The 25,130-nt window shown below is 47.4% G+C and overlaps 1 protein-coding gene across 9 annotated transcripts in view; it reads right to left on the bottom strand.

Annotated features, from left to right (window-relative positions):
• Nucleotides 1–8,127, bottom strand: part of ARID1B (AT-rich interaction domain 1B) — a 320,001-nt gene extending 311,874 nt beyond the window's left edge. For all 9 annotated transcript variants that reach the window (XM_015284230.4, XM_015284234.4, XM_015284235.4 and 6 more), the window contains exon 1: nucleotides 5,181–8,127. In XM_015284230.4, coding sequence (XP_015139716.1) covers nucleotides 5,181–6,707 — 1,527 coding nt within the window. In that variant the 5' untranslated portion in view covers nucleotides 6,708–8,127. The remainder of the gene's footprint in view (nucleotides 1–5,180) is intronic.
• Between the last annotated feature and the right edge of the window lie 17,003 nt (nucleotides 8,128–25,130).

The following is a 25,130-nucleotide window of genomic DNA, read 5'->3' as shown; positions in this document are numbered from 1 at the left end:
GTGTGCCCGCCCACCTGAAAGCACGTATTGCATGGCCCCACATCCCACCCTGCACGTGGAGCACCACGCTGTGCTGCCATGCGCAGTGGGTCAGGCAGGACCCATGCTGTTACTGAGGGACCAAAGTCAGCTGAGAGCAGTTCTGTAAGCACCAGGGGTCTCCTGTGTCCAGCACTGCTCGGGTATCCTGAGACAAGCCATTTCCTGAGGACGCCGTGGCAGCAGGGGAACATCACCCCAGGCAGACGGGACCTTTTGGAGCCAACATGCTCCCAGTGGGTCACAGCTTTCAGAACTGGAGGAAGAAGGAAATCAATCCCCAGCCCACCTGCACTTCCTGCATCGCAGCACTGTGCCAGCCCCGTATAACGCTGAACGAGGATGTGCACCATTAGGCAGGAGGAACACGTTACAGAAATTCAGAGGGTAACGTTACGATCAGAACACCAAAATGCAAATCTGATGGACAGAAACCTTCCAGTTTTACAGCAAAAACATGTACATTTAATACGGGCAAGGCTTCTGTAAAATAAATTTTATCCAGATACGATTGTCTCCACAAGATTTTTATGTATTAAATGTATTTGCCTCTCTCTGCAATATAAAAACAATGCTGCTCGATACCACTTCTCTACAACTGGTTTTTCAAAACAAATTCGGAAACCACTAAGGTATACTTTTAATTTAAGTTTAATTAAAGTCCTCATTCAATCCTACCAAAACATGTATTTAGCACTGTGTAAATAGCCCCAAAATTGAAAGAAAAAAAAAAAAGTTTTTTTTTTCCCAAGTACCTTAATAATCACAATTCTAAAATACATTCCAGCAAGCAAGCCTACCACAAACACACGCTGCTGAGATTGTAAAGCCTTGAGCATGCATGCACAGCGAGTGTGGCAACATCGCTTTACATATCCACAGAGAATCCGCCGAGCCTCCTGATAAATGGCACGTTCTGAAAAAGTAATGAAATGTAACTTGCTAGGACACAGGTACAATCCTAAGGACACAACGATAAATAAACGACTGCCATCCTCACACTAGCAATGGGAATCTCAAATACCTGTGATAAAACGTTTGAGGCACAAATGTAAGAAAGAAAGAGCTCTGACAGCAGCTATAACTTGCTTTCATTGCATGAATTTCATCTAGTTTTAGGTAAGACAGTATTTCGGAATGAAACACAATCACCTAATAGACCACGCTGAGTAATTTTGAACATTTTCTTTTATATGTGTAACTGAAAGAGATAGCAGCAGATCAAGCGCATTTTTCCTCCCCATGGATTTGGATCAGAATGCCAAAAGCCTGTTGCCGACAACTTGGTGGCAGAACCACTCCATGGCAGAGCTGGTAGGACAGCAGGCAGGCCTGCACCTCCGTTCCCTCACCATACCTTGCAGACAGGGTCCTGCTGTTTGACATGTAGGCACAAGCGCTACTACAGAAACCCAGGACCGAGCACCAAACCGCAACGTGTCAAATACAAAATCGTAATATATATATAGATGCTACTGACTGAGAAAGCTATTTGCAGCTTCTAAATGGAGGCTATGTGACTAGTAAGCCACTTATTCAAAAACGCACGGGGAAAAATATATTTTATTCTCCCACTGAGACATCAAGAATCTATTTGCCACACCAACAGCTGCTAACGGCCTTCAGACACACACAGGTCGGGGCTCCGCAGCCCTGAACCAGAGCTCCCAGCACAGGCAGCCAGTTTGGCACAAAGAGAGCTACAGAATGGGGCATACTCAATTTCCCTGTTGCAAAACAGACGGCTGAGCCATGTGCACACCAACTCGGAGCAGCTTGGCAGATTTTCTCCAACACCCGGTCAGCATCCTGTGCCCTGCAGGCATTCCCAGAGAGACCCACGCTGTGTGTGTGTGGAGGTGTGCACGAACATCACACGCGTGCACAAAGGAGGAGAGGTACGCATGGCATAGACAGCCCGACGTGCTCAGCCGCTGCAGCGCACATCAGAGCGGGAGAATGAAAGGAGCCTCAGGATGGTACTATTTGTGCACTGCCGACGAGTCCACCAGCAAGCCGAATCGTGGGGTCACCAGGCATTGTGCTGGCACCACAAAACCCCTCCGCAGCTGCAGCACGCAGCAGCGTGAACAGTATCAATCTGCTTCGGAAATGTGTGTTTCTTCGAAAACAAGAGGCCTCCTTTTCCAGCTGCCATCTCCTCTCGCTGTTGGCTATGGAGATTAAATGAAACTGAAGCAAAATTTCCTTGAATAATTTAATAGGCTGTACAAACACAGAACTCAGTGCAGAACGGGGCTCCACGGCCACCAAGCTGCCCACTGAGGCAGGAACCCCCTGCATGAGCATCTTGGTGCTGTGGGCCCCTGGCGGCCCGGCTCTCTGCTTGCCGCACAGCAGTTCCTATAGGCGTGGGGGCCAATCACCGCCTGCTCTGCAAAGACACATGACAAGTGAGTGTATTCTAATGCGTGTGTATACACACACAGCTTACGCACAGGTGACTATTAAAAAAATAAGGGAAGCCTCGTGCTCAGCTGCTGGACTGGATCTTACCTTCTGCTCATTTAAAAAGCCTCCATTTCTCTGCCTACTGATCAAGTGCACCTGGAGATGGACGCTTGGGAATTAACAGTAAAAGGCAACGCACAGAAATAACTGTGTTCTGTAAGCTAATGGCAAGTATTTACTTCTTTTTATATATATATATTCGATACAACCCATTTTCTATGTTAAAAATATTCATCTAAAAGCACAGAAGAATTCTTATCTCAAGCAGAACGCTGAGATGGAAAAATCTCAGTATGAAGAACAGTGACGAGCTGCCTTCATTACTATTATTTTGAGAAAAAAAAATGGAAAGATTAAAGAATAGCATCCTCGGCAGGCTGCTCTTTGTGAGCTGTATCTTATTTCCTACAGTACTAGGGAAAAATAATCTGTGAGAGAGGACATAAACCCATAAATATAACGAAGTATTTCTAAGGGTCATACTGAGGACATAATGAATTTACTCTCATGCCAATAAAAATAAAATACTTTTAACAATTCGTGCCATGAGAAATAGCACTCTGAAGAGCCATGTGTTGTGCCTCTCAGATCACAATTTTCCCGGCTTGAGAAGCCATGGATTCCAAACTGCCCGTGTTTAAAAGCGAGCCAACAACGCGGTGTCCTCACATGAATTACCAAAGGGTACGCACGAGGAGCCTCATTACCCTGTGTCTCCCAGGGACCCTTTTATCAGTGCAAAATTGGAGAGGTAAAAATCGACGCTCAAAAGGAGTCTCACTTGTATGGAAGAAATAAAAGGAGGCGGAATGAGACCCACAGACACGAAGGAGAGCTCTGTAGGCAGCGGGCAGACACAGCCCGGGCTTCTGCTACTATTTTTTATGCTCCACGCCTCTCCCACAGTATCACGCCGTCTTTTCTCGGGGTTTTGTTGCTTGAAGAACGCGCAGTACGGGCACACCCCGCCGTCGGAGCGCCCAAACATGTACGCCCGCGTTCGTTCTTGCCGGTGCTCACTGCTAAAAGCTATTACCGGATTTAACAGCTCTTTAACTGCAAGGTCTCGCTGAAGGGAAAAGCGAGCCGCGCCGTCCTAGCGCACTGCTCCACCTAACAGCGCTCGCCGTCCTGCAGGGAACTGGAGCGCAGCCTCCCACCGGAGCGGCACGAGGGGCCCCTCCCGCCGTTCCCGCGGCACTCCGGCCCCGCTCGGAGGCACGGCGCCGCTCGCTCCTTTGTACGGCGCCCGCCGTCCCCTCACGGCAGCGCTGCGCACAGCGAGGGGTGCAGCGGGAGTCTGAGCTGGGCGCGAGCCCGCACCGACGGCGTCAAGTTTACCGTAGGGTTTTAATACCCATCTAGACGTATAAAAACAAAGTACGTATTCTGGTTTCGCGCGGCCCTCACCCCTTGCATAACACCCGCAGCTGCAGAGCTGCGAAGCGCTTCGGGAGCACAAAGGTTCCACGCGCGCAACTCGAGAGCGGCTCTCAGGGGCCGCCTCCCCAGCACGTCCCGTTAGCGCGCAGCCCAACGACCACCGACGCCCGCGTAGGGCCGGCGGCAGGAAGGACGAAAGAGGGCGGGAGGGCCCTCCTCGTCCCCGGTCCCGCGCGGCGCGGCCCGGTTTCCCCCCCCCCCGCCTCCTTGCTCGCTCCCGCGCAGCCGCACCCCCCCACCCCGCCCGCGCGGCCGCTCCGTGGCGGCGGGGCCGTGGGTGCCGGCATCGCTGCTCGGCGCTGCTATTTACATCAGCGGCGCGAAGTGCCCAATGGCGAGCGGGGAGCCAATCAGATGGCAGATTAGATGTCAACTCGGAGGCAGCTGTCTGGAGACTGTTGCAGCCCGTTTACCTCCACAATTCAAATTCCAAACCTTGCGGAGAAGAAGCGGAGCCGCTCCTCGCCAACGGGCTCCGACCCCGGCGGCGACGCGCGGCGGTTCCTCGCCGGAACGAGGGCGGAGGGGCGGCTCTCGGCAGCGCTCCGCGCCTTAACGCCCCCCCGGGCCCCGACCCGCCGGGACGGGCCCGGCGCCCTGCGGATGCGAGGGGCGAAGCGCGGCGCTGGGGCCGGGGCAGCGCCGTGAGTCAGGCGCACAGCGGCGCGCACACACGCGCTCTTCCCACAGAGAGGAAAAAAAAAAAAAAAGAAAGAAAAAAAAAAAGAGAGGGGGGGTGAAAAAAAAAAAAAAAAACCACCACCCGAGCTGCGCTGAGCGGCGTGCGCTGCGGTAACTCCGCATTAGCGACAAACTAATTTGCGCGGACAACTCGTTCTGTTCGGAAATAAAAACAAACCCCGGACTGTTACAAAAAGAGAGAAGCGCAACGGAAAGCCCCACGGGAACGCACCGACCCCGCACAACGCGGCCCGCACGGCGCCCGCTCGGCCGGGCCGCTCCCGCCGGGCCCTCCGCCGCCGCTCCGAGCAGCAACGCGGCCCCAGAGCCGCGCGGCGCGGTGAGGCCCGGCCGGAGCCCGTGCCCGCAGCGCGGCGGGTGCCGGGAAGGGGGCAGCGAGCAGCGGGGGCGACCCACGGGGGGGGGGAGGGGGGGGAGAAGTGGGGGGGGGGAATTAAAATCCAAATAAAAATAAAGAAAACAAAAAGCGGCGTGGGGACCCGCGAGCGGCGCGCGGGCCCCGAAGCGGGCGCCGCGGGGCTTACCTGCGTCCTGCCGATGGGCTGCGCGGTGCTGCCGGGGCTCATCGCCGGGTGGTTCCTTTGTTGCGCCGCTGCCCAGGCCGGGCTGGCCGCCCCGTACTGCGCGCCCATGTCCTTGCCCATGCCCATGCCCGCTGCCTGCTGGCTGCCCGGGGCGGCCGGCGCCGCCTGGGGCTGGGGCTGGGGCTGCGGCGGGGCGCCGGGGCCGCCGTAGTCGGGGTATCCGCCGCCGTAGCTCCGCATCATGGGGCTGGGCGACGTGAGCAGCTGGTTGAGGGTCGGGGTGGCCCCGGACGGGTGCTGGTTCTGCCCGGAGAACCGCGCGAAGCCGCCGGCCGCCGCCGCCGCGCCGGAGGCAGCCTTGCCGAGGCCGGCCCCGCCGCCGGGGCCCATCATCATGCCGCCGCCCGGCTGCCGGGGCGAGCCCAGCACCCCGTAGCCCGCCGCCGAGCCCCCGTAGCCGCCGCCGCCGCCGCCCGCCACGGCTCCCGCCGCCGCCGCCACGGCTCCCGCGCCGCCGCCGCCCGCGCCGCCGCCGCCGCCGCCGGGCCCGCGGCCGTAGGGCGGGTAGTGGTTGTACTGGCTGTTGGGGTACCCTTCGTGCGAGTTCTGCAGGGGGTCCATGCTGTTGGGGGCCGCCGCGGGGTGCATTATCCCCATCCCGGGGCTTTGTTGTCCGCCATGTTGATCAAAGCAAGGCCCGGCGCGGCTCGCCGTAGCGCTGCTGGCAGCGGCAGGGGCAGCGTTGCCATAATAGCTGTTGAACTCCGAGACACCCACCGCGGAGGGGCCGCCGCCGCCGCCTCCCCCGCCGCCACCGCCGCCGCCGCCGAGGCCGCCGCCGCTCCCGGCGCTCGGGGGCGGCTGCTGGGGCTGCTGCTGTCCGCCCAGGGGTCCCAAGCCGGGGTGCTCGTAGCGGCCGCCGATGGGCTCGCCCATTTTGCCGGGCATCTCCTCCTCGTCGGCGCCTTTATTCAGCATCTGCTGCGGCGGCTGCTGCGGCGGCTCGGCCGGAGCGCCCAGGACGCCGTCTTTTCCTCCATGTTGCTGCTGCTCCATGTCTGCGCCGGGCTGCGCAGCGCCGCCACCGCCGCCGCCGTTGTTGTTGCCGCCGCCGCCGCCGCCGAGGCTGCCGCTGCTATTCTGCGCGGGATGGTGCTGAGGCGGCGGCTGCTGCGGCGGCGGCGGCGGGAAGGGGTTCAGCGGCTGCGGCGGAGCGTGGTGGCGGTGGTGCGGGCGGTGGGCATGGTGGTGGTGGGCATGGTGGTGCGGGTGGTGGGCACGGTGGTGGTGGGGCGGCGCGGCGGGGTGATCGCCTCCGACGCTCTTCAGCTTGTGGTTGGGGAGCAGCCCCGTCTCCATGGCCGAGCCCGGGGTGGAGGAGGAGGAGGAGGAGGAGGAGGAGGAGGAGGAAGGCGGCGAGGACGACGAGGAGCGCGCCGCGGAGCCGCCGCCGGCCTCCTTCAGCGCCGGCTCCGAGGAGGGGCCGCCGGCCGCGCTGCCGCCGTTGGGAGCGGCGCGGTGGGCCATGGCCGGCTCGCCGTGCTGCCGCCGGGCCGGCGCGGGGTGCTGCTGCTCGGCGGAGGGCCCCCCCCCCCGGGCCGCGCTCCGGCGGGCCCGGCGCCTTGCCCTGGCTGTTGTTCGCCCCCGCCGGAGCCGCCGCCACTTGCGCGGCCATGATCACCGCCACATCGCGAGGCCGGAGGGACGGGCGCTGGGACCGAAAGGACCGAAAATCGGGCAAAAAAGCCAGACGGCGTTCGGCCCCCGCGCTCGGCGAGGGGGAGAGCCGGGGGGGAGGGGGGGAGAGGAGCGGGGCGAGAGGGCTCGGCCGGGCCGGGGTGTCCCTGCGGGCCGCTCCGCTCCGCAGAAATCCCCTCCTCGAGTCCGTGGCCGAGAAATGGTAAGAGCGCCTTACGGTGCGCGCCCGCTCCCGCTGTGTGACTTCATGTTGGAAGTTTTTTGTTCGGGTTTAAATGAAACTTTTTTTTTTTTTTTTTTCTCTTCCTCCTTTCCTCCCTAACCCGGATATGGGTACGCGCACGTCTGGCTGAGCCGCGCTGGCCCAGCATGGCAGTAGCGAGCGGGCGGGCGGGCGGGCGAGCTCCGGCAGCCATCGCCCCCTCCGCGCCCCGCGCACTCGCAAAACGCGGACTGGACTCCGCCGGCCCCGGCGCCCGCTGCCCGCGCCGGGACGTGGAGCGGCGAGGGGAGGCGGATCGCGCTGCCCCGCGCCCGCTCGGCGCTGCGGGGACGGGGCCGGCGGCGGAGCGGCCGCGCCGTGGCCGCCCGCGGGCGCTGCCCCGAGGAAAAGGAGGAAAGGAGCGGGCGGCCTCGAGCGCGCTGCCCCGCGCCCGGCCTCGGGGCTCCGCAGGCGGCGGGGAGAGTTCGGAGGTCTGGAAAGCAGCTCCGTTCCGTTTCTCTGGCAGGGAAATGCTTGGTGTTTCGCAGAAAAACACTGCTTTCTCTTCTCTCTCCTTCTTCTTCTTCTTCTTCTTTTTTTTTTTCCCTCCGCCCCCCCCCCCCCCCCCCCCCCTTTTTTTTTTTCCTTTTTTTTTTTCTTTCCCTGAAATCTGTATTTTCAGTGCTGACAGCTATAAAATGGAACTTAAATTCTGCAGCCGTACCATCGGTGCCATTGTCCACATTGCCCAGCTGTCTCCGAATTCTAATGGTCATTTGCGCTGATGATGCTTTTATATATAGGGCTGTTCTCAATATGTTCTCCGTACTTATTTGCAGATAATGGGAGCTGATCAAGAAGAGAGAGGCACAGAGTCTCGTAATTGTTTCCCCAAACAATGTAATTTCCAGTACGCACAGGACACTCATGAAAACACAGCGATACCAGAACAAAAACTGAAATATGTCATCCAAATGGCACATGGAAAGCCATTGCTGATGACCTACATTTTTAAACCATCCTCCAGAATGGTTTGGAGGATTTTTTTATGACTGTTCTGATACAAATGGTACCCCGGCATAAGAAAAAGTAAACCTTACACACTACATTAAAGCGATAAAAGCATCTGGAGGTCAGATACTCTGCTAAGGAAGCAGCTAGCAAACTGAGATGTTAGCAAACATTTTCAGTGTAGTAAGGGCCTAGATACACTGTTTTAAATGAATATTTCTATGCATGCTGTTAGTGATGGCCACATTTTCAAATTTCAGAATAGCTAAGTAGGAAGCTCGATGATACTGGTAGAGAGAAATGCAGCATGTCATGGAAGATGCTGTCACGAGCGGGTGGACTGCAGGTGGACTTTATCGTTCCCATTGTGAAAGCATTAAAGAACAGAAGCGTCGTGCCCTGACATTGAGTTACATGCCGTGAGTATTGATCCAGTACGAACAGTGCAGTTCCAGTCTCTTACTAATTTCAGTTCTGTCTGAAAAGTCAGAAGTACTCAGAAATACTCCATTATGGAGCCGGGTTTGAAAAGTCTCAGTGTTCATCAAGCACATCGCGCTCACACTTCTCTTAGAACCATTCTTTTTTTGCTTTCTTTTGGTACTGTTTGAAGTGCCGGGATGTTATACGGCTACTAGAAAAAAAGAATGGTGAAAAAATGGTGATTGACTCTAGTGGGGGGAATCAGGTGTGTACCCAGGGGTCATTACGGCCGGTAATGACAACAAATTGCAGCTCCATGCAAACTGCTCGAAAGGGGTATATCATCTTTGTAGGAGAGAGAACAACAGAACTGTACGATGAATTCATGCCAAATCATTCATCAGCTTTTGCCAAGAGAATACTACATCTTTGTTAGTGAGCCTTTTTGACATTTTCTCCTGGATTTTCTTCTTTTTTACATTCAAACGCTCGCTAATTATACACATTAAATCGCATACATTGATTTTTTGTAGCTTTTCATATGCAAATACAAATATAGATGTCTACTTGTGTGTATTTACTTACGTGTGCTCTAAGATAAAATATAAAATTGACTACACATTTATACACGTTTTATCTGAGCAAAAATATATACATTTAAACCCAATAGCATCCACCGATAACACCTCGACAGCAGCTCAGAACTTCCCAACGTGCTCCACAACTCACGATCAGGAAAATAACCCACAAAGTTTAACAGAGATTTACTTTGAAATGTTGACTCTTTAACGAAAAGCTGACTTTTCAAACCAAGGAGTTGGTACCACTCCTGTTCCTTCCATGTGTTTCAGCAAGTCGGCTGCAGGATTGGAACGAAGAGCCTCTGAAATAGAGGCCCCCAGCACAATGCAATCAGGCTGCTATAAAAGGCAACACATGCCAGTTTTCCTCCCCAATGGCAGATGCCACACCCTCAAGCAGACAGAAGGCACTGCAGTCTGTGCACGGGAAGCACAACACAAAGCAGCGATGGTTCGGTTTTGTAGATCACAAATAATGTTGAAATTCCTTTTGCCATCTTTGCTCAGATGATGAGTGGTAGTGTTTGTTAAATTCACATCCTCCTTTCCAAAAGCTCTCGTTGTATGCATGAATTATGAATTTATTATAATATAATGTAAGAAAGCTCTAATTGCCATGCATATTATCTGCTGCAAAATGATTGCGTTGATATTTGATACCACAAACGTGCAGTTTCAACTTTCGTTCCATTTTCATTGTTTCTTCACTGTAATTATTTTCCATACACCAACGTTGTCCAGGCATGGATTCTTTTCTCAGTTTCTTCCCTGATGAATGACAAACTCCCGTGCCCTGGGATCCTTTTCCAGGATAAACAGTAACATTTTCTGAACGTGTTGTTGGCCATTGGTGTGCGACATTGGCTGTGATGCCTGCACAGGCCCCTGAGCCCTGGTGAAAGTTAGCACTGTGTCCCTGTTGGGTCATTGCAGTAGCTTTTAAGTCATACATTGTGACAGCAAAGAGAGATACGGAATGCAAACCGATGGGTTAAGAGCTCCAAGGCGTTATTTTGGAGATGCTGAAAGAAACGGCATTGTTGGGCTGCTTAATTTGTATTTATGTGTTGTACATATATATGCGCGTTATGTGAGAACACAGTCAGAGGTTTAGGAGCCCATTGCATCTGACCTGGGTATCTACAAGAGCCTTAAAAATCCCTTCATCCCTTTTTGTTTGGTTCTTGTTTTGCTTTCTGTTTAAATCCACTGTGCGGTTAGATGAAACAGTTGTCAAATTCTCCGTAATTCTCAATTTCCTCCTTTAGACTGGCATTAGAGTTAATGAGCAAAAAAGAGAGAAGTATGTGGGCTTTTATTAAATTATTGCTTCTTTTACTAGTTAAACACCCAATCCAAATCGTTCCGAAGTCAGTGCAAATCTTTTAATTGATTTCAATAAGGCATAAATCAGATCACAGAAAAGTAAGCAGCCAGCTCTGAGCTCTAACTTTATTCTTTAGCTCGGTATTTGGAGCCCCAGTAATGGGATTTTCCCTTTAAGAGAACCTTTATGTGGTCGACACACACATAAATATAACATAGCAGTATTTTCTTTATTATGTAATATTTACATTTCAGTCGCAAATGGAGTATGTAAACTATTGCAGTTGATACCCAGCTGATAAGCAAGAATCTGTTAGGTGTAAAGGCTGCTTGTGAGTGTAATCATTTTATTTCAGCTGGTCATAATGAACTTGGAAAAAACACAGTTTATGCCAACAGATTGTGGCCTAAAACATGTACAGAGTGACACATTCTACCATTTAATTAAAATCCATTCTTTAGCAGCCACTAATCCCAGGCAATTTAATCATTTTTTTTTTCTGTCAATGTGTAAACAAAAGGACTTCAAAACATCACCATCTCCATCTCAAGAATGTCACACGTGATTATATTATGGAAATGCAACATTAGCCATTTTTCACCTTGCAGGATTGAACAGATGCGGTTCTACAAATGCACATCATCCATTGAAGTCAATAAGATCACTCACTTCCTTAAAGTTAAGCCCAGATTAAGTGCTTCTGCAGACCGAGGCCTCTAGGAACAACAGCTCCGGAGTCTGCACTTTGGTGAGATAGCAGCCCACGCGCTTTTCTAAATCAAAACAAAATCTTCTACTTTGCACTGAGAGGAGGTGGTCTTGATTTCTGCCTTTACCCACCGCTGAAATTTGAGCCTTTAAACTGAATTTCATCAACATTTCTGGATCTTTTGTCATTGTCTGAGAATAGCATTGAATTCTGGAGAAACCTAGGAAAAGGGCAGCCTTCCTTTAAATGAGAAATTGACGGTCCTGTTCACATTTAAAGAGGAAATCTTAAGCAAGATTCAGTGCAATGGTAATCACAGAGTTCTCTGGTAATGTTTGTTTGTTTGTTTGTTTGTTTGTTTTTCCCTAATATTTCTGTCTTTTACAAATCTTTTCTTTGCTGATGTGCAAGAGACAGAACTAACCCATTGGGAAAGCAGAAGAAATATTTGCCATTAGCTGCACATTGGTCAGAGATCCTTTCTTTTGTGAGCTGTAGTGGGCTGGCCTGGCTGATGCATAGAAGAAACAGTCAGACTCTTAACACACAGTTTTCAGACTCATAAAATAAACAAGATTAGTAACTTAGCTCTAAATAAGTGGCATCTTTCGGGACTAAGGAAGTAGTCTTTTCCTAACCTTTTTCAGGAGGCTTTTTATATGGCACAATGCAAGCATTACCTATAGTCTATACTATTTATCAACTGCTGTTTCTAGGACCAAATGACAGTGGCTTCTATGTCTTCACCATGAAAAATATTTTTTTGTAGAATATTTGTATGTACCGTTGGAAAAGTGCGGATTTCAGTAGGAGATAGCACTTTCTTTTCCTTTGCAAACTGAATTTTCTTTCCTATGTTCCATAGCTGATATGCAATTCTGAGGAGGAAGAGAGTAAAAATTATTTTGTTTCCTGATGTACTCTATTTCTGACCCATTTCTGTAGTAGTTGACCATTCACAATCTCTAGTCCAACAGCTCTAAGTCCTTTAGATGGAGCCCCAACTTCCCCTTTTGCAATGGTTATTAATTCCCTCCTTCCCACACCTATCCTCAGTCCTCACCCTTTTGCATGTACATGCGCATTCACACTCTGGATAACCCCAGATTCCAGGAGGCCAATTGGTTGCCTCAGCCTCCCTTAGTCAGCAGACAGTCACTCATGCTGTTGCTTTCTCTCCGAATGAGTCCTACCCTCCAAGTTCCAGCGAAGCTACCCCTGGTGCCATTTTCCTGTGGCCCCTCTGCACAGGAGACACCAAATGAAGAGAGGGAGGCACTGCAAAGCCTGGAAGAGGAGGAGGGAAAGCCCAGATAAAGCTTCCTCAAGACTTCTCCGTCCCAGCCACCCCTTGTTTTCCCAGGCGGGCCACATCCTGGTTTGAGAGCTCTGGCTTTGACACATTTGACACATACGTTAAGCACTCCATCATACTGATAATTCCAGTTGTCCCTACTTCACCATTGAGGATCTGAGACCAGGTGGGAGGAAGGCTGGGTGCACCAACATTTCTCCCAGCTCCAGCAGCTCCAAGTGACTGCTGTAACCTTCTGGCATGGACTTTTGGGGTGTTGGAGCAACTGTTATGCAGCTGCACCGTGTGCCAGTTACTCAAGCAGGTAGAGATAATTTATTATTATCCAGATCCTTGCACTGACTCACCCAGTGGCTCAGCTTTGGCGCAACAGGAAGGGGGAAGAGATGGGATCAAACACACATGGCTTACCTACTTCTTTCTGCCTGGCCTGTGAGGAGGCCTGGAGGCAGGGGGAGATAAACAGGGCCTGTCCAACCAGCACTATGGCCAAAGGATAAGTGATGTCCTAACATTATTAACAGCCTCTCTCTTCCAAAGCCCAGCAGAGCCAGTAAAAAAATTACTGTCCCCCTTTTTTTTGCCAGCATTACCCCTACCGAATATGAATGCTCCTTGCATCTGGCAGTGCAGGTGCTATTATGTGTGTTCCCAAGCACATCTCAGATTAAATGAGCCAGGTTACCGGACTTACTCTGCATTACCTCAGACCCATTTGCCTAAATAAGATTAGGATAAGTCAACCAGCGGATCTGAGGAGACAGCTGACTCTGGCAGAGGGACAAAAAATGGCTGGTAGGTGGCAATAAGCACAGTATTTATGGAGAGTGCATCCCTCTAGGCCTAAATGTTGACCGCGGTGAAGCAGAGCAGGGTACATGTAAGGCATACTGCTTGACCATCCTTTTTACTCATGCAGTGGCTCAACGCAGCCTTGAAACTGCAAAAGGGAGCTCACTATTTTTGCCTAAGAGTTCAAGGTGGGAGCTGCTCCTCACATAGGCGACAGCTGAAATACCTGTTGTCGGTTATTCAGGCCCTCCCCAAGGGCTCCTGTCCCAGCAGACAGGACGTCATCACCAACTGCCATCCGGGTGCTTTGCTTTCACATCCTCTCTGCCACGACACGTTTGACTGCCAAAGCCACAGCCAAGTCCTTGCTATGAGAGCAAAGTATTTCTCAAGAAAAGCAACCCCCATGGTTGGTTCCGTGCTCCAGCTGAGAGCTGAACTCTGCTAAGAGAAGAGTGGATGTAAACCACTTCAGGATACACATCTCTATAAAATCTCAGCGTGTTTCCCATGTAGGGTCTGATCCTCAGTGCTTAGTGATTGTGTAGTCCTTGCTCCTGTTAAACTATAGCATTTAGTGGCCGAATCATGTAGTGAGGAGTGGTCTGTTTAAAACATCTGTTTCTTCATGTTTAAATTTAAAAAGAAATGTTATTAAAATTAGAACGACCATTTCATTAATCCAAAATATCAACTACTTATCTAACAAAGGCTTAACAACATGAGTCATCTGCATTAACAAATCCAGATGCTATAGACAGAGGCAGCAAAGACTCGGGGGCTGACAATAAGCTAGCTTTGTATACTTATTAATTTTCTGCTATTTGTTTTTCATTCCAAACAGACCATCCCTGATATTTTATCTCTCTTGGTGGGTGTTAGGGACATTATAAGTGAACGACAAAATACCAGTTTCTCTCTTAAAAAAAAGCAATAGACAAATTTTATTAAGATTTTTCTAATCTCAATTTTGTCTTTTCAGCGGGCTTCATAAAAAATGAAATGTGTGCAGATCTTTTTGCCATGTTACAGCTGTTTCCTTCTCACCCAGAGGATTGGACAAACGTGGTTTTCATTTAACTACATTTAAATTTAAATTGCCACACCATTCTGTGCTGGCTGTAAACTTACTGTGCATATGTCCAAGAAGAAAGGAGCCTAATTTGGGAAGTGCTATCCATGGTGATTCTCACCAGATAGAAATCAGGGACTGCACTCATTCTCAGAAAAGGACACAATACGTAAAATCATCAAAATTGTTTTCTTTTTGCTTTTCACTGGGGGGCTGGTCCTACTGAACAGGCATTTTCAAAGTACCTCGTGACAGCAGAATTAGAGTTCAGCAGGAGTGAAGTGAGGCCAATACTAAACACTTCTCTGATTTAATTTTAATATGTATCGTTTTTGTATAGGGATCTTATTTGCACAGCTCTCTTGAGCCGTGTATTTGAAAAGCACTCCTGATTAATTGGGTTGGATCAGTATGAATGAATTAGGTCATCTCTATTTTATGTCTGTTTTGAAGTTCGCCATTGTGATCTTCACCCCATTCAGCGCTTCATCCTGCTTAAAAGACTTATTACTAACTTTACTTGGGCAGGAAAGGGAATCATTAAAAGCACTATGCAACCTCTTGAGTACAGTCGATTCTATTACAAATTATAAATCCAGCTTACTACTTAGCTAAGGGAAATGATTTTCTAAATTTTGAAAGCAGGGGAATCGTGAGCTGGCTGGTGTGAAACTTCTGTTCTTATGGAACAAACCTGAATCCAAGATCTCTGTTCATAGGGTGATGTCTGCGTCAGCTTAAAAGTAACCTGCTTTTCTTTTTCTTTGTGTATGTGCTTGTATGTGTGTTTGTGTATATTTTGCTCCTGTTTCCTTTAAAGACCGCAAGACCAACCGATGCCAGTGTTTCGAAATATTTATCTCAACTATTCATTAAAAACAAATTCATGTTTCACTTAGACACACAACTAAGGTGTAACATGCTAGACTTCTCTTTTTGTTTCTTTACTTCCAGTTCAGGAGTTCCTTTATTCAGCCTGATGTTAAACCCACTTGTATTAGAGAATCCTTTTTATCTGAACAAATCTTATTCCTTCGCAATGAATCTCCGAACATCGTAGGGTGATTGTATAAAGCCATTGCTTTTTCTTTATTGCCCACTAAAGAAACATTTATGATTAAATGGGAAAGGGAACTATCTCATTCTCTTGAGCTGGAGATATTGGACTCTTTAATGTCCTTTGTACGTGTATGTTCTATTTCAGCTAACCTGCTAGAATTGCAATATAAAATTGTAAATCAATGGCATCAAACACCTGTGAAGATGAGTAAGATTGCAAGCCATTTCTCAGATAGATTTGGAGAAACAGCTCCCAGCCAAGAACTCTTTTACATGTTCTAAAGGGTCTGTCCTAAATTATGGCAATAAAATCTCTTGTTATACATCATATTGAGAAAATTACCAGCTGTCTGATGTCAAGTACTCATGAACGCTATACAGAGGGGCACTTGGACTTTGAGGTATGTGACAGACAACTGGATGTTAATAAAAATCAAGTTACAGGCTATTCAGCTGGTTATTCACAAAGCAAAAAAATTCAGCCTCTTCTCTGGTAATAAAAGTGTATCCTGAGGAATTTGTTCAGATCTGTACTGTTTAGCTGGAAATGCAAAAATGCATGCTTTTCTACACAAGGTACTCTTTTATTGATTACTTCAGAGAAGATAGGAATAGTTAAACTGAGATGCTCATAAACACTTTATGGGATAGAAAGAATGAAAGTAAAGGGGGGATTTTGTTTGTTTTTCTTGTCTTTCTGTCATCGCAATGGTATCTCTTTTAAGCTTGTCATCTTCTGCTTGGCTGATTCTCTTGTAAGTGCTTTAATAATATGAATTTAATATGAAGTGTATGTTTGTACCTACAAATATACATCAGTCAAAACCCTAACTCTCTCTATTTTAAAATAAACTTATTAAGATTTATACCTGTGAAATATCCCCAGCCCTAACAAATACAGAGCTATTATTGCCCAGGCATGCTTATTACCTTTACAGAGCGAAGAGATCAGTGCAGTATGCATACTTGGTCACCAGAAAATACAAAATAGAAATAAGCACCACCCAACTGATGGTATTCCAACCTTGCTCACAGAGCTGATGGTACCCACTGAGAATGATTCTGTCACGAGGAGTTCACCCACTCACTGCAGAGGATACCAGAAAGTGGGGATTAGTTGTCCGTCTGTGCTTCAACTGGCAGTTTTTTGCTGCTCTGTGGGGGGAATTGCAGGTTTGCTGCTGGAAAAGGTATTGCAATTTTACCTAGAGGACTGCAGCTAGAAAGGGTATAAGAGTGATCAAGGATAGGATCAGAAAGAGGAGAAGCTCCAAGGAGAGATATGCACACAGAAAGATGGCATCACAGGGGTCAAAATGTCTTATTATGACCCTGGATTTGGTAATGTGAGGCAAAAGTTAATAGGCTAGTAAGGAAAATGCTGATTTCTTCACTTGGTGTCTTTGACTTAAAAATGGTTTCTGGAAGATGCTTGCTCATCTGCGAATCATTAAGGTTAATTGCATAAAATTGCCTGACCTGTGTCATACCTCCATTTGTATGACCTAAAGGTATCTTCTGACCTTAAATTTGATGAATCTACATTAAGTAGCTGTAAGGAAGGAATGGCAGAATAGAATGTTGTCTCACTGATTTGAATTACAACATGCATTTGCATCTTTATTTGCATTTACTGTCTTACGAGTAACTGTTCTGAACACAGTTGTGGGACAGGGCTGTCACTGAGCTGAGAAGAGGTGAATGTGGGTTCCGAGAGACCAAGACCGTGTTTACAGGCCTGACATCTCCTAGCATATCTGTAAAGAGATGCCAGCCCTGACAGGCATAGCTGTGTCAACAGAAGTCTCTGGTATAGACACAGTTGTGCCAGTAAAACTATATTTTTACCAATAATATTTTATGCCAGCGGTGGGAGATGGTTTTATTCTACTAGCAGAAAATATTGTTTCGCTACTAATAGAAGTATCCGCACTAAACTGCCTAGGATTTTATTATTCACAGCATAGCACTCCCTTCAGCGATTCCTAAACCAATCGATTTTGTTGGTGTTAGAGACAGGGCATGAAACTGGCCCTGGTTACTGTCAGCTTTGAGGTACCACACGTGAAAGCATTACATACGGGGAGAGTGCAGAGAGAGTTTCAGGAGAAGACCGGGCTGAATCTGTTTGCCAAAAAGTTATGTCGTGGAGTAGTGTGAAAAGATCAGACTGAACAAAGGCAGGAGAAACAGTGCGTAATGAAAAAGTTATTTTTCTAAAATAGATTCTGTCATTTGGAGCAAAGGTTTGTCAATACCAGCAAAAATGACAATGAAATAAATTGCACTGCCTCCATGGTTTTAGTAATTACAGCTAGTACACAGAAAATCTCTTGTGGTGTAAACTAGCTCTCAGAAGAGACCCTGGGGGAAAAGGTGAAGGGTGTCAACAGCACACCATCCAGGAGCAGGGGATGAGGAGGGAATGTAACCACTTTGGTCTTTATGTGTAGGCCAGATGAACCGGTCCCGGTCAGACTGTATGACCCGCTCACAAGCCTTGTTTGCACGGGTGCTGCTCTTCACTCAGCTATGCTCATGGGCTCCATTTCCAGAGGGCCCCCAGGATATGGCATGCAGCTCTGGCACCAGCCTGGCAGATGTAGCGTATAGAGCTGGCATGAGTAAGTGCAGTTCTTGCTTTTCACAGTTCGTGTCTAGGCAGTGCTTATTTTGGAAGGGCATGACCACTAATCAACCTTTACTCTACATTAACAGCATTTTACAACATTCCATGTTCTTACTTTTTTTTTTTTTCTTCTCAATAAACTTCTTTAAGCCTTCTGGTTGTCTGACAGCTTTTCTCCTTCACCACTTCTAGAGCTGTAGCAGTGATTCCTCTGGCCAAAACGGTGCCTGGCTGCCTACTAGAGGTGTCACTCACACCTCAGGAGTTTCATTCTCCTTCCTCAGCACTTCTCAGGAAGGAACAAGACTCAAAGGCTGAACCTCGGGGGATCCAGAAACAAGTCAGAGATGATCATGGAACCATTGGGAATGTGTTTTCAAGCCTGGGGATGCATTTTCAAGCTGGGGAACACGTGTGCAAAGCTAGGTGTGGTGGCCTGGGGGAAACACAGCACCCTTGCTGTTCTCACTGCTTCTTGCATCTCTCACTCCTTTGCTGCTGAGCCCTTTGTGCCTTGCAGAGCAGCTCTCACCCATCACAGCGCTTCACTTCTCCCTGCTCCATGCCCAAAAACTCTGACTGGAGGCGGCCCAGAGACCCAGCAGAGCCAAACCCTGAAGACGAGGAGGCAGACCCTGGCAGGGCTGTGCTGGGTGGCTCCGTGGGCTGGCGGCTTCAGGCTCGGGTGTGGGACACCTGGGCCGGGAATGGGTTTAGGGGCATATGCAAGGATCTCTGTCAGAGACGAAAGTGCTGCTCTGCTTGAGCTGTGTTTGCTTTCACTGCAATTTGAGAGCATGATTAATAAAACAAGCCACAGGCTGAAACAGTGAGTTCAAGTATCACGTATACCCTTGTGTTGTAAATTTCCTCGACCAAAAAAAAAAAAAAAAGTCATTTTAACACAAAGATTTTGGGAGTGTGAACAACAAAGATCCCAGTCTATCATAATACACGTAGTATGGGCAGCAGTATTTATATGGAGTCCCGAGTTAGGCGGGCAAATAAGCGTGCATCTTTAAACCAATTCTGCACCGCTGCCCCGGATCTGGTGCGGTTTACTCCGAGCCCAGCACACTTTACACAACAATAACTTAACTCAGGAAAGCGCCGCGCCAGCTCCACGCACCCACAGGGCACCGTGCGCACCCCGGAGCAGCTCCGCCGAGCGCCATCTTGTGGCCGCCCGCCCTGTGGTGGCACCCCGTGCCTCGCGGAGGAGCGCCGCGGTGCCTGCCGGGAGCGGCAGCCATGTCGCGCACCGCAGGGTGCGAGCCGGGCCGGGAGAGGTCTGCTGCCGCCTCATCGCGCTTGTGGCGGCTACGCGTGCCTGTCCCGCTGTAATCGCACTGGACCAGAGATGAAACACTTCGCACATGTTACATGTTTACCCTCTTTCTATATTCCGAGTATCTGGTGTGGCAGGTACTGCTGCATGATGGATGTGCAGTGACTTGTGTCACCTGCTCACCTGGTAACGCTGCCCTCCAGTTTTTTTAATTGTTGTTTTCATAACATCTTCCTCCTCACCGGTGCCTGCACCTCTTATCCATCTCAAAAGTAAATGTTTTTATAATAGGTTTGCCATTTAAGTTCCGTGTTATGGGACCCAGCAAATCTAGCGAACTTAATGTCAGCAGGGAAACACCTGTAGGAGTTATTATACATCACCCAGTTACTCTGAAGGAGTATAAGTGGAGAAAACAGCAGAAGACTTGAGTTCTTTTCTATAGGGTACAAAGAGCACAGAAGTGAAATTTTCAAAGGGTTGTAAACACCAATGCAAAATCAATAGAGATATTAAACAAGAGTGTTGATTCCATTACATCTCAAATGCAAAGTTTGTAAGTATACAGCAAGGCCCTTGCTAACCAGTAGTGAGCATTCTCAGAACATTGTGTGGCCCTGTGGAAATGAAACTGTTTTCTCCCTTGATCTCAAAGGGCTGTGGTGTCCTACTGCTCTCCTCCCCACCTGATGGGGATTATTTCCTGATGTTTCTCTTGGGAGAGATGAGGAAGAACTTGTGATCTCACAGCTCCACAGGGCAGCCTTGTCTTGTGTTGCCACTGTTCTATGATGTTACTGGTAAAGTAACAACGACAGTCTTGATGGGTGATGCTTCATAGCAACCCATTGTTCTGCAGTCTTGTGAAAAAAAAAATAAATAAAGTTTTATTAAGAAGTTTCTATGTTTGTAGATATGAAATGGAAATGCTGCTGAAGTACACTTTTCAATGGCTGGAGTGTCAGAAGGCACTGACAGTTACTGCTTCCGTATTGGACTGAGGAAGGGGTCTGACTGCTGGTTGTGTCATTTGTTTGGCAGTACTACCTAACACTGGATTGTGTCTTGGTTTACTAGCTTTGTGTAGACAGGCACATAGTGTGAGTGACAACGCACTGCTCTCCCAGTGTCCAGGCTTCTGATGCCAGGAGCCTGTCACACACACTTTTCTCAGATCATTGTGGCTCACACTGCTGTTCTCTCTTTGTGCCATTCGTGAGCAGCCTGTGTGCTGTTTCCAAACTTCTGTAGGTTACTGTCTCTGTAGTGAGCGGTCTGCTGAGGTGGTTCTTAGAATGTACCTATCGGGTACAGACAAAGTGAGAGGACAAAGCGGGCTTACTGCATGATTCTCTGTGCATATACATATATGCATGGAGCACAGCTTCTGAGCATCTTATCCTCCAATACAAAATACTTAGAGGACTTAGAAAGAAATTTCCTGTGTCTATAGAATAGCTGTACGTTATTCTGACTAAAGAACAGGGCTTTCTCTCTTGGGTTTTATGAAATGTACTCAGAATGGGGGCCAGAGAGAAAATCAATGATCAGAGACACTATATGCTGATTTACAGATAGATTAGGGATATAAATATTACAACCAATATGGATGTTTATGCATTGTATGTACTGCCTTTAGTGCCTTCATCTTATCCATAAGCCTAAATCACATCAGAGATTCCCGAGCTTTTTAAAATAGGAAATGTTACATAACTGATGAAGAACAGAAAGATTCAGAAGAATATAACTGCCTTCTTGGGCGTGTTTCAAACCCATGATTGTAGGGAATGGAAAAACAAGTTCATGGAGTTCAAGTTTTTCTCCTTTGTAAAAACGAGAGCAACCTGAAAGGCAGTGTAAGTTTTAAAACATAAACGGCTCATGTGCATTTCTCTAGGAGTTGGAGGAAAGAACATCTTATCCCGCTACCGCTACCACTTATGTGTATTTAAAAATAGACAACACAAAGACTCTGTGTATTCCTTATGTGTCTTGCACAGTGAATACAACTTTGATCGTTTATGCAGTGTCCAAAACAAAGAGTTCCCATACGTTCTGCTCCAACAAAAGGATTTGTCTGAAATGAGTGTACTTGAAAAGGAGAGGGGCAAAAGCACAACTGAAACCAAGCCATATTGTTCCCCCTACTCTAATTCAGCTGAAAGAATGTCAGTTCCCAGCTGAAATCTTGAGAGAATCAAAAAAGGATCCTTCAGTTGGATTGGATTTTTCAGAGATAAAATGTAAGAGGAGGAATATTTTCCCCAACATTTTCTCTGCACAGTATCTTTTTATGTGGCTATCATGTAGATAACAGCAGGGAATTCCACTTAAGTAGATCCTTAATGGATTTAACTAATGGTTTCTTTGTGATGCTCTCAGACAGTTCTCCTGTAATGTGGATCCTCTAAATATTTAAATCCGCCATTGAAGCATTTAATGGGAAGAAAGTCTCCTACCACTGGAATAAAGAAGAGGCTTTCATCTGGAAACAATACCCAAACAAAATCTGATTTGTACAACTGCGTCAAGAATCTAAGCCCACTTACTCTCTGAAGCAGCTGATAAAACAAGGACCTAGGGTGCCAGGTAAACAAAGAGCAGTCACTTGTACATTGAGACAATCTGTGCCCTCTCATGAGTCTCTATGTCCTCCATGTTTTTGAAGGCTATTTGTAGTGATTAATGGTTTGAGTGAGCAATAAAGCTGGTAAAAATTAATATTGCTGCTTATTGTTGGTACAGGGTAACTGCCTAACCTCAGGGCTTGTGGAATCTTGAAAATAATGGATGGGTTAATCTGGGACACTTCTTCTTTCAGATCTTTCTTCTGACATGGTCTCATTGTAATCTTTCTCACTGTTCTATCCTTTATCCTCCTATTTTATTCTTTTTACAAGCGGAGTCTGAGATTTCTTCAGTTCCATAAAATATATGAGCTGGAAGGAAAAGCCTTTTAGAAATCTACTTCATGTATTGTCAAGACCTAATTTTTTCTCGCTTGTGTCTTGCTTGGGAGGAACAGTTACTTCAGAAACTAACACAGCTCTTTAAGCTCTCTGCTTAGACCTGGATTTCCCCATGTGTCCCCTCCGTGAAGAATAAAATCTTCTGTTTTCATTCTAGATTGTTCCTGAAAATGAGAAATAATGGAAAAATAAAAGCTCCCTGTAGCTTGCATCCAACTGAACGTAAATACAGAGCTGCCATCGCCCCATAGCTGCTTCTGTGGTATGTAAGATGCATCCCCAACCTTTTGAATATACAGGACTCCTCAAAACGAATAAACTCTCAGCTGAATACATGTGCTTGTTCTTCTCTGCACAGTTTGGTCTGGAAAGTTTATTTCTGCAGATGGTATTAATAAATTTCTAGAAATTTTCTGCAATCACTTTGCAATCCATGTTGTTTAAATCTGTCTGTAACTTGTTCCATGTCAGATCCCTAAAGATAGACACTTTGTATCTTACTTTGTGATGTTTCTGTAATACAATCAGTTCCTGCATTGGAGTCACTCATCATTACTGCATACACAAGCATGTAAAACCATTCTGAATTTCTTTGTGCAGAACTGCAGTATAAATAACACACAGTGTAGGTAGTATAGGTTCTCTCTTACTGTGGAAACCGGCCATCTGGAAACAGTACCCTGGACCAGCATCCAGAAGGGCAGCTTCAGTGGATGTAATGGGAAGGTTCTCCATTAAAATGGGCGCTCACTTAGATTTTCTTTCTTGTGGCATCTCAGTGCTGTTACGGATAATGCAGAACTATCAGCACATTCCTCTTGGGCTTGTACTTTAAGTCTCATGGATATATTCAAAGGCTCAAATGAAAGGCTTTCTTGCTATCCTGCCCTCTGCTAGAAATGGAGTGCCTGTTTTTAAACCAACTGGTTGTTTGTTACTCTGTGTCTCCCTTCGTTATATAAACCCCACAGAATCAATGGAACATGGCTGTCAGGTATTAGCATCTATGTAAATCAATGCGGATGCTAAACGGATAGCAGCACCAGCAGAATATGACTACTCCAAGTGAAAAATGGGGTGACATTTTATTTCAGGCGAAGGAAAGCAGTAATGAGTGACTGCACAGGAACAACTGTTACTTCGAACCACTCAAACATTTTTATCCAGGTGACTGTGTGTTATTTACGTAGTGGTTAAAAAGGAGATAATGTAAGTATTAAATTCCCTATAAAGGCAGAACTCTCTTTTGTACCTTTGTAAACCTCCTATTCTTACCTAATTTCCTGATGTATTTTCTTTTGAAGATGTTGCCTATTCTATCCATGAAAGCAAAGAAAGGGTATAGTGCTAGTTGGAGTTTGTACAGGAGCAAATACCTCCAAAAACTGATTTCTTTTTTATTATTTCTATTTTTTACAGAGGCCCACCTGTGAATTTCTGCTTTGTATTGACTCACAATTTATGGAGCTTTTGCACAAATGTATCTGAGAAAGCTCTTTAAATGGCTTAAAAGTAGTTTACAAGTGTTATAGGCATCCAGTCAAGTTAGTCACTTGGCCAAATCATCCTTTCAACTGGTGCTTTCAGCAAATGGTTAAAACAGCATTTGGGGAAGGACCAGGTGTATGATCTAATGCCTGAAAGCAGCTCATGCTCAATGGCATATTCCCAAGAATAAATGTATTCGAAGTGTATGGCCAAACACAAGAGAGTATCTGTCGTCAAGTAGCTGGAGGTGCCACATGCTTTTTGTATCACTGCTCTTCATCTGAAGCCACTGAGACCTGTGCGGCACTTTCAGCTCTTTCTGAGAAAAATACCACCTTCTGCTTCAGCACTTCCTGCATTCTGGGCAGATACTTTATAAGAAATGTTTCATTACTGCTTTTAAGGAATCCTTTACTAACTGAAGTAAAGACTTGCCAGACCTTTTCTTCTTGATAGAAGAGCACCAGAATTCACGGAGTTTCAATCGGGCAGTTTCTTGTGGCATGTATTCAGTGGGTTATGTGGGTTATGTGACAGCATCTCCATGTTGCAGTAGTATGACAGGGAGTCCTGTACATTGGGATCAAAATCTGGGCCCATTGCTGGCTTATTCAATACCAGATTAACCACTTGGCATCTTTATGCTGTGTTTCTCCAAGTAGTCAGGATAGCATGCAGGATGGAAATTTGTCAGAAGGAAGCCTGGAAGAAAGGAACGATATTGCTACAATTACAATTACTGTTACAGTTGTAGTTGTCTTCTCAGAACTCACTTAATAATCCCTCATTTAAAGGTTATTCCAGATTTCTCCAAGAATACTTCTTGGACTGGTTCTCACTCTTTACCCCTATTTCTGTCTTCATTGTGAATATTTTCAGCTCTGACATTGCAGAACTCTGTTTTAACAGATGGTTTTTAGCTGGACTCATTGCCCTTGTCTACTTGCTTGTTCTTGCTAATCAGAGCTTGTGCTGGAGTTCCATGCTTGTTGATATTTCTCTTCCTGGAGAGTAGTATGTCTCCATCTGAAGTTTAAAAATTAACACTTACGCAGTGTTAAATCACTGTTGGAAAATGGACCTAAAATAAATGGTTGTACTGTACACAGGGCTGATAAGGCTTTTGACCCCGCTCCTGCCTCTTTTCAGAGCCATGTTAGGAACAGCTTTGTATACAAGCTGAGGGTACTCTGAAACTACAGACCCTTTCCTAGGACCCGTCCTAGTATCTGAGAGCTAACTGCCACTCTGACTCTTCTCGTCCATCCTCTCTTGCTAACACAGCAAGTGGCTGCTTGGCTTACCTCTCTGAGTTCCCTGCCTCTCTGTCCGCACCACCACCATTACCAGCCACAGGTATTCCCACCTCCTCTCCTACACCTCACTC

The sequence above is a fragment of the Gallus gallus genome, chromosome 3, assembly GCF_016699485.2.
Source record: "Gallus gallus isolate bGalGal1 chromosome 3, bGalGal1.mat.broiler.GRCg7b, whole genome shotgun sequence".
Lineage (NCBI taxonomy): Eukaryota > Metazoa > Chordata > Aves > Galliformes > Phasianidae > Gallus > Gallus gallus.
This window is presented reverse-complemented; position numbering and strand designations above follow the sequence as displayed.